This window comes from Heterocephalus glaber, unplaced genomic scaffold (assembly GCF_053883595.1).
Source record: "Heterocephalus glaber isolate CG9 unplaced genomic scaffold, H.glaber_assembly_v1.0 deba00000347, whole genome shotgun sequence".
NCBI classification, from domain to species: domain Eukaryota; kingdom Metazoa; phylum Chordata; class Mammalia; order Rodentia; family Bathyergidae; genus Heterocephalus; species Heterocephalus glaber.
Window position 1 is genome coordinate 46,018,084 of NW_028258143.1, and position 12,650 is coordinate 46,030,733.

Genomic DNA, 12,650 nt, shown 5'->3' on the forward strand with positions numbered 1-12,650 from the left:
AGGACATTACATCCTTGTAAAGGGAAGAATCCAAGAGGAAGAGATGACAATCATAAATATCTATGCACCAAACACTAGTGCACCCAACTATAGAAAACAAATACTAACGGACATGAAAAGTCATATATGCACTAATACAATTGTAGTGGGGGACCTCAACACCCCACTGTCACAAATAGATAGATCAACTAGACTAAAAATAAGTAATGAAATACTAGAACTCAATCGAACTCTTGAACAAATGAACTTAACAGATGTTCACAGAGTCTTCCACCCCACAAAATCAGAATACACATTCTTCTCAGCTGCACATGGGTCATTCTCAAAAATAGACCACATACTCACACATAGAACATGTTTAAGTAAGTGCAAAGGAATTGAAGTTATCCCCTGTATATTATCAGACCATAGTGTCATGAAACTGGAGATCCATAGCAAAAGAAACTCAAATAATTTCATAAACATGTGGAAATTGAACAACACACTTCTGAATAACCAATGGGTCACAGAGGAAATTAAAGAAGAAATCAGACAGTTCCTTCAATTAAATGACAATGACAATACAATACAATATTGGAATCTATGGGACACAATGAAAGCAGTCTTATGAGGAAAATTCATAGCAGTGAATACGCATATTAGGAAAACAGAAAGAGCCCAATTAAACAACCTGATGCTGAACCTCAAGCTTCTAGAAAAAGAAGAGCAGGAAAACCCCAGAGCTCATACAAGGGAGGAAATTATAAAAATCAGAGGAGAAACCAATGCAATGGAGACTAAGAGAACGATACAAAAAATCAATGAAGCCAAGAGTCGGTTCTTCAAAAGAATCAACAAAATTGACAAACCTTTAGCCAACCTTGTCAGAAAAAGGAAAGAAAAGGCCCAAATCCATGCAATTAGGAGTGAAAAGGGTGAAATTACAACAGACCCAGCAGAAATCCAGAGGATCATCAATACCTACTTCCAGAACCTATACACCAATAAGATGGACAACACAGAAGAAATAGATTCCTAGATACATATGAATTACCAAAGGTGAATGAAGAAGACCTAAAAGTTCTGAACAACCCAATATCAACCAATGAAATTGAAAATGTAATTAAAAACTTATCAATGAAGAAAAGCCTGGGCCCTGATGGCTTCACTGCTGAATTCTACAAGACATTTAGAGAGGAACTGCTGCCACTACTGTTTCAACTCTTCAATGAAATTGAAAGGGAAGCAATACTCCCAAATTCATTCCTGGAAGCAAGCATCACCTTGATCCCCAAAGCAGAGAAAGACCCAACTGAAAAAGAGAACTATAGGCCAATCTCACTAATGAACATAGATGCAAAAATCCTTAATAAGATAATGGCAAACAGAATGCAGAAGATCACCAAGAAGATCATACACCCTGATCAAGTGGGATTCATCCCAGGGATGCAGGGATGGTTCAATATATGAAAATCAATTAATGTAATACACTATATCAATAGAGCCAAGGACAAAAACCATATGATTATCTCCATAGATGCAGAAAAAGCATTTGACAAAATCCAACATGCATTTAGGATAAAAACCCTACAAAACATTGGAATAGATGGTCTCTGCCTCAAACTGATAGAAGCCATCTATGAAAAACCAACAGCCAATATCATACTAAATGGTCAAAAACTGAAATCCTTCACACTAAAATCAGGAACAAGAAAAGGATGTCCACTATCACCACTCTTGTTCAATATAATTTTGGAAACATTAGCCACAGCAATTAGACAAGAGAAAGAAATAAAAGGAATAAAGATAGGAAATGAAGAAGTCAAATTGTCATTATTTGCAGATGACATGATACTCTATATAGAAGACCCCAACAACTCCACCAAAAGTCTTCTAGACTTAATAACCAAATTCAGTCAAGTAGCTGGTTACAAGGTCAACACACAAAAATCAATAGCTTTCCTCTACACCAATGACAGACTCACTGAGAGAGAAATAGGGCAAATAATTCCTATCACAATAGCATCCAAAAAACTGAAATACTTAGGAATCATCCTAATGAAAGAAATCAAAGACCTCTCCCCTGAAAACCATGGCACTCTGTAAAGAGAGATTGAAGATGATATCAGAAAATGGACAGACATCCCCTGCTCCTGGGTAGGAAGGATTAATATAGTGAAAATAGCCATACTTCCAAAACTGCTATATAGATTTAATGCAATTCCAATTGAGATCCCAGCAGGATACTTCATAGACCTCGAGAAAACATTCCAAAAATTCATTTGGAACAAGAAGAGACCCAGAATAGCAAAAGCAATTCTAGGTAACAGAGACATGGCAGGGGGTATCACAATCCCCAACCTGCAACTCTACTACAAAGCTACTGTGATAAAAACAGCATGGTACTGGCAAAGAAACAGACTTGAAGACCAGTGGAACAGATTAGAAGATGCAGAAACAATTCCAGACACACTCAGCCATCTCATCTTCAACAAAGGAGCCAAACACCCTCACTGGAGGAAAGACAGCCTCTTTAATAAATGGTGCTGGAAAAATTGGGCTTCAATTTGCCAAAGATTAAAACTAGACCTATATCTCTAACCATGCACTATACTAAAATCAAAATGGATTAAAGATCTAAATATTAAAATAGAAACTCTGAACCAGTTGGAACAGAGGTTAGGTAGAACCCTTGAAGACATTGGTGTAGGAAAAGATTTTACGAACAAAACCTCAGTTGCCTATGAACTAGCACAAACAATCAACAAGTGGGCTCTCTTCTTATTAAAAGGCTTCTGCACAGCAAGAGAAACCACCAGCAGTGTGAAAAGACAACCCACAATGTGGGAAAAAATCTTCACCTGCTCTTCCTCAGACAAAGGTCTACTATCTTGAATCTATAAAGAACTTAAAAAGATCAGACCTCCCAAATTTAAAGACCCAATCCAAAAATGGGATCTGAAATGAACAGACATTTCTCAGACAAAGAAGTAGAAATAGCAAATAAATACATGAAAAAATGTTCAACATCACTGGTCATTCGAGAGATGCAAATGAAAACAATGCTGAGATTCCACTTCACTCCAGAAAGAATGGCTGCTATCATGAAATCAACCAATAACAAATGGTGGCATGGCTGTGGGGAAAGAGGAACCCAGCTCCACTGCTGGTGGGAGTGTAGAATGGTGCAACCACTGTGGAAATCAGTATGGAGATACCTCAAAGAACTAGGACTGGAAGTCCCATTTGACCCTGCTATTCCACTGCTGGGGATCTTCCCCAAAGAATTAAAAGAATCATAACACAGTGATATATGTGCACCCATGTTCATAGCAGCACAGTTTGTAATAGCTAAAACTTGGAAACAGCCCAAATGCCCATCAACTGGAGACTGGATAAAAAAATGTGTTTTTAAAATAAAATGGAGTACTACTCAGCCATAAAAAATGAGAAATTAGAGACATTTATAGCTAAGTGGATGCACATTGAGGCGATACTCTTAAGTGAAATAAATAGGACACACATGAATAAATACCGAAAAGTTTCTCTGGTGTGAGAAACTGAAAGTGTAAATAAGGACTAAATGTATAATAGGTAATGTGAAATAGGAAGAAAAGGGGCAAAGGGGAAGGAAGTGGGAGGGCTAGGGGAAAGGATAGAAGGGAATGGGATTAATATGAGAAAATGGAAAAATAGGAACAAAATCTTTGTAAATAGGGAGTACTGGAGGGGTTGAAGGGAGGGCTGGGCAAGGGTGAAACATAAGAACCAAGAGAGACTATGTAAAGGTGCAAATTTTCAATGATGAATGTCATTATATTGTATACCTAAAATGTACCAATGATTAGAATGAATAATCGATAATGTAAAATAGGAAGAAAAGGTCCAAAGGGGTAGGGGTAGTGGGAGGGGCAGGAGAAAGGAAAGAAGGGAAAGGAAAAATGATGAGAAATGGAAAAAATGGAAATAAAATCTTTGTAAATAGGGAAGGGTGGAGGGCATGAAGGGAGGTCTAGGAATGGGGAAAAAATAAGAACCAAGATGCATCATGTAAAGGTACAGTTCCCAATGAGAAATGTAATTGTGTTGTATACCTACAATGTACCAATAAAATAATTTAATAAAATAAAATATGTGTATGTAATGGTATGATCAAAATATACAATGAATAAATTTTTAAAATTTATTACAGTAAAAGACATGTTGCCATTAATCATTCTCAAGATATTCCTCCTCTTTAAGCATACTTATCGGATCATTCTTGTCACTTTCTGAAGTGATCCACTGTGCTTTCTGTCACATCTTACATGTATGTACATATACACAGAGACAGGTGCAAAAGTGGATTATAATTTATATTACGTGTATAAAACAAGATAGAAATATGCACAGGATTTTTGTCCAGCTCAGGTGTGCATGTAGGTATAGGCACCAGGTATACTTCCCTATAAGAGGGAAGACCTCAGTTGAGTCTTAAGAACCATCAGGGGTTACAGAGGTAGGTGGGTGCAGGGACGCACCTGTACACAGCACTAGAAGCCTGAGGTGAGAGGATCATTGGCGCCCAGGAGTCTGACACCAGGTTAGGCAACATATGGGACTTTATCTAAAAAATAAAAATAAAAAGACTTACAGTGGTAAAAATAAAAAGAAAGTTATTCTTAAAAGTGAGGAATGCAAAAGAGTAACATACAGAAAAAACAATGAAGTCTGTTGTTAGACCATAAAATTTTGTTTCATCCAGTTATAAATTTTAAGAAAAGCAAGAGTCAGATCTTGTGGGATAATTTTAAGGAACATGGGTTCTATCTTGAGAACTATGGAAAGTTGCTGAAAGACTATATAGACAAGACAGGGGGTCCAGTTTACATTTTTAAAAAGACTCACACCTCTGGGGATCTGCTGAGGATGGGTTTTTAGGAGGACAAGGACATCCATTAAGATACCAGTTAAGAAGTGGTACCCTAGTCAAGAACCGATGTAGGGGACAGGGGAAGGGGACGTTACCAGAACCTCTGCAGTTAGTCCTGGTCTCCTGCGAGCCACGGCAGCACACGGCGAATTACAGGAAAGGTAGAAAAATGAGGCCGAGAAGAAGCTGAGCTTTGGGTCTGATCAGTGCTGCTCTGGGCAGCAAAGACAAAAGCCCCCAGCTTACCACACCTTTTATTCAGTACATCGGGAGAAACAAATGTAACAGATGACTTGCAGAGAGTTCAATAGTTCACATTGGGATAAACAAGGTGTAACGGAAGGCTTGCAGAGAGTTCAGTACATCTCCGGCAAACAAGATGTTAATCAGTCCAAGAACAATGAGGAACTGAGCAGGTGTTTGTTCTCCCAGGATGTTTCTTGTCCTGGAGAATCACAGCATCACTGGATCACTGAAGTCTCAGTTGTGACCGGAGGCCAAACTGGAGTTATTCTGTAGCTGGGCTGTAGGCAAGAGAACTAGGCTAACCAAATGATTTATCCCTAGAATTATGTAGCATTGCTCCCAACAAACCGATGATTATGGGGGAGAAAAGGTATAAGATGCTGGGCCAGTTCATCGGTCTGATGATTGATGGCTTATTCTGTTTGGGCTGGCTATAACAAAATACCTTGCAATGGGTGATTTATAAACAGAAACTTACTGCTCACAATCTGGAGGCTGAGGAAGTATGAGACCAAGATAATGGCAGATGCAATGTCTGGGAGGGCCCGTTGCTCACATGGTAGAAGAGCAAAAGCCTAACAAACTCCCTTCGGCCTCTTTTATAAATCGCATTTGTGAAGTCAGAACCCTCATGAACTAAGCACTTCTCAAGGCCCTCACCTATACTTAATACCAACTCTTTCGGGATTAGATTTCAACATATGAATTTTGGAGGAACACAAATATGCAGACAGCAGCTGTTGTGAAGGCTATGAAAAGAGAGTTTAAGATGACCTCTGGATTTCTGACATGATGCCCAGGGTAGTAGTACAGATCTATAATCTAGTCCTCCAAATTCCTAGAGTCAAATGTTTTCCAAAATTCCAAACTTTTTGCATGTAAGAAAGGTGATGTAGCTCAGATACACCCCAGCAAGGCCTGGGCGGTATGATGTAATGAAACTTGGTACTCTTTCTGCAGTAAGAATCCATGTGCCAAGCAGCTAGGTAATAGATTCCTGATAGTTCACTCATATTTTGCTCCAAATGAGGTTAAGCTTTAGTTTCTTTTTGGAGACTGATTGTGGAATTATGGATAAGAGTACTAAAAGTACTAATATTAAAAATAATAACATCCATAGACAGAATTCAGGGAGTAAAGCAGTTTGTTTGATGTAGTGAAGATCCTGGTACACATGTATAATCTTAGTTATTAAAACAACTTTAAAGCTGTCCAGCAGGCACTCATGTAGATAAGAAATCTCAATTTGAACATTTTGAAATTGCAAGAATTATAGGGAAAAGTGCACTCAGAGAAATACTCTATTAAGTCCCAGAAATATGAGCCCAATTCAGAAAATGACTCAAGGAGTTTTGGCTCTACTTGTCTTTTCTGTGACATAACTTTATGCACTTTGTTCCCTTGCCGTTGATGGAACTGATTTGAATTCAGTGTTGCTATTGACATTAACATTAATTATATTAACATTAATTATGCTAAAATTACCCAAATTAAATATGAATTATTCTGATATTAACTAGATACATAATTGGACAGGTAATTGAAAATACTTCCTTTCTTCTCAATAAGCTTTTACACCCATAAAAGATCTATCATTCCAAAAGTATCATGGACCAGACAACTGAATATTTCTGATGATGATTCAGGTATTAATTCCAAAATATTAGATACGATAATATTTTCTTTAGAAGAAAAGTTCCTGCAACCATGAATGTGAAAATAGGTTAAAATTGAAAGCTTCTATGAAAGTTTAATTTTTCAATCAGAGCTTCCAAGATGGTATCTCTACACATTACTTAGAGATCCAATCTTTTCTCTCATTCTAATCTTTTTGGGGAAAAGATCCGATTCCCATAATTCAAATCTTACACCTGTTTCATAAAAAAGATACAAATACAAAATACAGTTGAACATGTTGGCATATACCTGTAATCTCTGCTAGTAGGAAGGCTGAGGCGGGAGGATGGAAATTTGAAGTCCAGCCTGGACAATTTAGCAAGACCTTGTCTCAAAGTGAAAAGAAAGAAGGAAGGGAGGAGAAGGGGAAGGGGAAAAGCAAGAAAGCAAGCAAGCAAGAAAGAAAACAATAATTTGGACTATGTTTTTCTCTAATAATTCTTTCAGACTCCCATCCAAAACTCAGAACTCAGCCACAAAAATTAGAATGAAAACAGAGTGCATTGAATTATTTTTCTTTCTCAAACTTTCACTTGATAATTATTCCCCTCAAACCCCCCTCAGAAAAAATTTCAAGTTTCCCCCCCCACCAAATAGTCTAAGAACCCGTTGAAAATACAATAATGGGGGCCAGGGATTTAGCTCACTGGTCCCATGCCTGCCTAGCAAGCACAAGGGCCTGAGTTCAACCCCTAGTACCAGAAGAAAGAAAGAAAGAAAGAAAGAAAGAAAGAAAGAAAGAAAGAAAGAAAGAAAGAAAGAAAGAAAATACAATAATGTACAATGACATTTCAGAGCCTTATTGTTTGAGAGATTTACTCTAACATCAAAGTCCTACAGCCTCAAGCCCCCCAACAAAATGTTTAATTAGCATTACAATATAATTTTACAAAAAAAGTAATTTTTCTTGTGTGTGTTCGTGTATGAGAGACAGACAGAAAACTGGCAGAAAAATGAGCCTTAAAAGTGTAGATTCAACACAATAGCACCATTTTCATACTGTTCTCATAAAATGAATCTAGCGTGTTAAGGCCAATTTTTAAAAATAATAAAGAACATTCATGTTATAAGTATTGTTTTGTGAAACTTGTTTCAGTATTATAAGCACACACTAGAGGGTACTGAGTTAAAACACTGAATGCCTTTTTTTTCAACCAAGAATTGAAGTTTTAAAAATATTACTGTTAAAGATATGTGCCTGAAACCAAAAATCTAGAGTATTGCAAATGGATGGAAGACACTGGGTCACTGCCTTATAAAATATGTTTTAAGCCAATATAATAAAAGATCAGAAGAATAAATAATGTTGTTCAAGTTGGCTCAAAAAATTAACTGTGGCTATGAAATACCAAGAAAGGATTAGAACTTTCAATCCACATGGCATCTTCAATATCCATGTGATCCATGAGCAGAAAAGGAACATGAAGGCCTCACTGAGTCTCCACTGAACAAGCATCCCTGGGACACACAGAAATTTAAGTAAATCAGAGCTGGACAGAGAACAATGGGCTCCTCTCTAATTACAAAAGCCTTACAAACTACACTAAAGAAGAAAAGATAAACATCTTCTGATGAGTGAGAATGTGGGTGGTGAAATGTAATGACATAGGACTCCAATCACTGGAATCATACTGCTATCTCTAGCACTAACCTGCAGGGTGAAGTGAAGTTAGGATACCCAGTCAGCTTCAGTTTATTTACCAGCAAGATGTGTTGACTGGATATTCAGAGCAAGAAGGAAAGCCTAAGAAAGCTAAGACTAAAGGAAATTCTGATTCTTTTAAGGCCTCATTATCGTGATATAAGGAAGCACCTGCCTCCTTTACAAACAGAAATTGAGGCACTTCAGTTACTCCAGCTAACAAAAAACATGTTACATTTCTCCCTCCAGGTAAAAATAAAGACAGTCTGACAACACCTGCCCAATAACCAATGAAAATTAATATTCAAAATACAGACAGCAGCACCTATTCTAATTTTTAAACAGTATTTAGCGATTTATTTCTCTGTATGGAAACAATATTAAGAGGGCAAGTGAGGCTCTTTTGAGAAAAGCAGAAATGTCCTGGTTGAATGAACAATTATGACCATTTATGCTTTGGTGGTGGTGTGTTTTTAGCTGTTAATTGCACCTTCTTTCAAAACTATATATATATATATAGCCTAAGGTATTTTAAGTTAAATGTCCAATTTAAAAATATATTTAAAAATTAGCAAAGCAAGAACTAAACATACTTAGGGTGTGGAATTGCTATTTAATATGAGAAATTTCTATGTAAAAATAATGGGTTAAACAATATGAAGAGAAAAATAGTTGATACAAATAAACTGGTCAGAATGTTTAAAGATGTACACTAGACTTGAGAATATTAGTAGTAAAAGTTAAATTTAAACAAATCTAATTGCAAGGTGTGTCTTTAAACCTAATGTATTTTAGCCACAAACTCAAAGAAAAAAATCTATAATAAAAGAAGCAACAGATTTTCCTGCAACTAGAAGCTCTCAAAGTCACTTTCTGATTTTAATAATAAACTTTTAAATGTCTTCATTATGCCTTTTACCTTACAGCAAAGGTATAGTAACATGTTCTAAAAGTTAATAAAATGGATAACTAGGTGGGGCTCCAAAACCAGAAAGAGTTCTTTGATGAGTTTGAGAGAGAAGGAAATAAAAGTCTAAGTAAGGTAGGCGTCAGTTTCACCCTATTTCTTAGGCTCCAGAAAAAGCCTAATTAGACGGGAGAGGAATTTGGGCCTGGCACTCCCAGGTTCAGACGTGGCAGGATCCTGAAAGTTTTACTGAACCTTTGAGTCATATGCCACGGGCAACCACGGCGGCGATACGCCGGTCCCTAAGTCAACAGGTCCTCGGAGGAGACGGTGCACAGCTGGTGCGTGGTAGTTTATTTCCTGCCGAACTCTTCCCGATCCCGCTGGAAAGGGGGTCCAGCATGGCTTGGGAGCGAGTGCACCGCGAAAGTGCCGAGTCTGCACAGAGCGAGAGGGGTGTCGGCATCCCGACCGCAGAGCGCCTTCCAAACCTGAGGAAGCCGCGGTCCGCAGCCTGGGCCGTCGGGGATCCGGCGGGGAAAGTTGCCGGGCACAGCCCTGCCCTCCGGCCCCGTGGCAGGCTCGGCCTCCTCGGCACAGAGGGAGGGAGGAGACCGGCGACCTGCTGCCCACGGGGAAGCGCGGCCGCCCCACCCGAGATCCTCGCCGCCGGGGCTCCGACCTCGCCCCCCCCCCCCCCCCGCTCGGCTCCCCGCTCGGCCTCCCCCGAGGGGCAGCTGCAGCCCGGCTCTAGAGCCCCTCTCCCACCGGCCGCGCCTCCCCTCCGACGCTGCCGCCCCCCGCCCGCCCCGGCCGCTTACCTGGCGTGGGCAGGGCAGCCGGCGGCGGGCGGGCGGGAGCGGGATGTGGGCCGGGAGTCGGGCGCAGGTGGCCGCCGCGGCGCCTCAGTTGCTGTCGCTACAGTTACAGCTCTGCCGAGCTCCTCCTCCGCCACCGCCTCCTGCCTGCCCACTGGGCCTCCCGCGCTCCCCGGAGCGGCCGCACAGAGGCTCCGCTTCCTCCCGAGTCTCCCAGGTGAGCTCCCCCAGCGGAGTCTGCCGGGCGAGGCCCTGTCCGCGCCTGCGCGCCTGCCTCGGCCCCGCCCAGCCCTACCTGAGGCTCCAGGTGAGCGCCGCGCACCGGGCGGGGTCGATCCCTCCGCTCCGCGAAGCCGCAGCTCCCCGCGAGCCCCTCTACCGGCCGCTCCACGCTCGAGGAGTCCTGCCCTGCCCAGGGTCAGTGGTCACCTTGTCGCCAGAACACAGTCCGTGTGCTTGGGGAACCAAGTCTAGATACCCAAGCCCAGTTAGCCAAAAGGTAGGAGGGGTGTGGTGCCTCCAAGACCACACTTCGCGAAGGCAGTAACTGTAGGCTGGTGTGGTTTCCACGGGCAGGTTTCAGCAGCTTTTGTCACCAGTTAGGTTGGTGAGCCTCCTCCCCGTGTAGTCCTGATTTCATCACTTGACTCCCTTCAGGGCAGCTAGTGGTTTCCGTTTCTGTGCGCAGCTCTGGCAGGGGCGCCTCACGTCCAAAGGAGCGCCTCCCTCTCCCGAAGAGGAGCCTCTGGTATTTGGCAGAGTCTTGTCAACTTGGGGCGCACCTCCCCTTCCTAGTTTGCTACCGATTCCCAGAGGAGACTGAAAGCGGTGGCAATAGTCAGCACTCCCCTGTCCTTGTTTGGAAAGAGATCGTGGTTTCCTAGAGAGGGCTTAACTTTTACTGTAGGTTTGTTTAAAAGCTCAACATCTATTCTGCAAGGTGAGAACACAGATTCTAGGAAAATTTTAGGTTTTACCATTGTTTTTCGGCAATTTTTTAAATCGTATTTTCCCTTTTAGAATATTTACAACTTTCCATTCCAGCGTTCCATCTGTTGCTGTGCCCTTGGCAAACCCAAATCAGGACTTTGAACATCACTAGGAACTCATTTATTTGGCTTTATCTCAAAACTTTTTGAGATGGAGGGATATAAATGGAAAAATAGCTTAAAACTCTTTGGATAACGTGTAATTTCACGGTGGCAGATTTTTCAGTAAAGATTGGCTGTGGCCTTCCTCCTACTCTTTTGACACATACTCTAAGACTGCTTATTTGCTGATTTATTCGTGTTATGTGTGATTAAAAGTAAGTTTAAAATACTGATTTGTACAATATCAACAAGTATAGTCTTACTTGGCCAGTCAGTGGCATCGGTTTTAGCATCCACAGTAATACATATTTTATACTATATGAACTGAGTTTAAAACTTAGGTAATTGCATGTTCTGTGCAATATGGTTATTTTGTAAGCATTAAGAGAGACTTTTGTTCATTGGTGACATTTTAATACCAGTACATAAAAACAATTTTTAAGCTGCTCCTCCACCCACCCCACCCCACAAAAAACATTCAGGAGATAATTGTATATGTTACCGTGCAAACTCTGTAGTGTTTGTCCTTCAGTTCACAGCTGAAAACGTTAAATTACCTCCCTCTTTATTTTCAGTGCTACAACATTCTTAGCTGTTTGATGTTAATCTTTGAGGAATTTCAGAGAAATCCTAAATGTTTGACCAAGAAGTCTACATCCCTTCTGTGCACCACCCACCTCTGAATGAAGCAGGAGCCAAAGACTGTCAGAGTTGTGATGTTTCACCAGGCGAAGGGCAACAATTTTCACTGACAATCAGGATAGAACAGATGGATATAGAAGAGCAATCTGGAATCCAAGGGCCAAGAGGTGGGGGCCTCAAGACTAGTAACATCAAATAACAACTGAAAAGAGAAGCCAGGGCAGACCCACAAAAAAGGGAGCACAAGCAAATAAAAGACCAAGCTGCTGCCTGAGGAGTGAAAAGAAAAAAAATATATAAAAATGATCAGAAGTTGCTAAAAACTGGCTGTCAATTTCACAATGGCAAGAGATAATTTAACCAGGGAAAGCAATATTTCTGAATCTGGCATTACTTGTAAAATTTCATACATTATTTGTACTATTATATCATTCTGAAAGCAAAGTCTTAAAGGTTTTTCTACTTCACAGTAAAATTTAAAGTGCTGCAAGCCTAATAAATGTATTATTGTGCTGAAATGTTTAGTGTCCCAAATCTAATCAGATGCAGAGTTTTTGAAAGTACCATCCTATTCAAAAGTATGAAATGAAGAATTTATGAAAGGAAAATTAGCATTTCATCATCAAAATCCAGAGCTTTAGCATATATATACTTCTCAGAAAAAAAGTTTATTTTAGTAGCGCATGTTTAGCATATAATGGCAGTTAAGTTAGAAAATTGGGCAGAGTTTACTCGG

General features: G+C 40.3%; 2 protein-coding genes across 6 annotated transcripts in view; one reads left to right on the forward strand and one right to left on the reverse strand.

The window, feature by feature from the left end:
* The window catches only part of Galnt3 (polypeptide N-acetylgalactosaminyltransferase 3), a 58,279-nt gene extending 47,670 nt beyond the window's left edge, over positions 1 to 10,609 (reverse strand). For 2 of the 3 annotated variants that reach the window (XM_021238597.2, XM_004857604.3), the window contains exon 1: positions 10,185 to 10,315. The gene's annotated coding sequence lies outside the window, so the exon portion shown is untranslated. Of the gene's footprint in view, positions 1 to 10,184; positions 10,316 to 10,476 lie in introns of those variants that run through there. The other variant, XM_021238598.2, reaches the window with a different exon arrangement.
* On the forward strand, positions 10,228 to 12,432 carry LOC147829946 (uncharacterized). 3 transcript variants are annotated; one of them, XM_087199793.1, is made up of 2 exons: positions 10,228 to 10,398; positions 11,848 to 12,432. In XM_087199793.1, the coding sequence occupies exons 1-2, from the start codon at positions 10,228 to 10,230 to the stop codon at positions 11,953 to 11,955; spliced, it is 279 nt and encodes a 92-aa protein (XP_087055919.1). In that variant the 3' UTR covers positions 11,956 to 12,432. The 3 variants fall into 3 exon arrangements, 1 of the variants encoding a protein (XP_087055919.1); XR_015446813.1 differs by lacking the exon at positions 10,228 to 10,398 and adding an exon at positions 10,501 to 10,598; XR_015446812.1 differs by lacking the exon at positions 10,228 to 10,398 and adding an exon at positions 10,512 to 10,680.
* Positions 12,433 to 12,650: the final 218 nt, after the last annotated feature.

What these genes read in the sequence shown, in the direction of transcription:
- LOC147829946 (XM_087199793.1), top strand. Translation starts at nt 10,228, where the DNA reads ATGTGGGCCGGGAGTCGGGCGCAGGTGGCCGCCGCGGCGCCTCAGTTG. An exon ending in CTTCCTCCCGAGTCTCCCAG is followed by an intron (nt 10,399 to 11,847) that starts GTGAGCTCCCCC and finishes CTTTATTTTCAG; the next exon opens with TGCTACAACATTCTTAGCTG.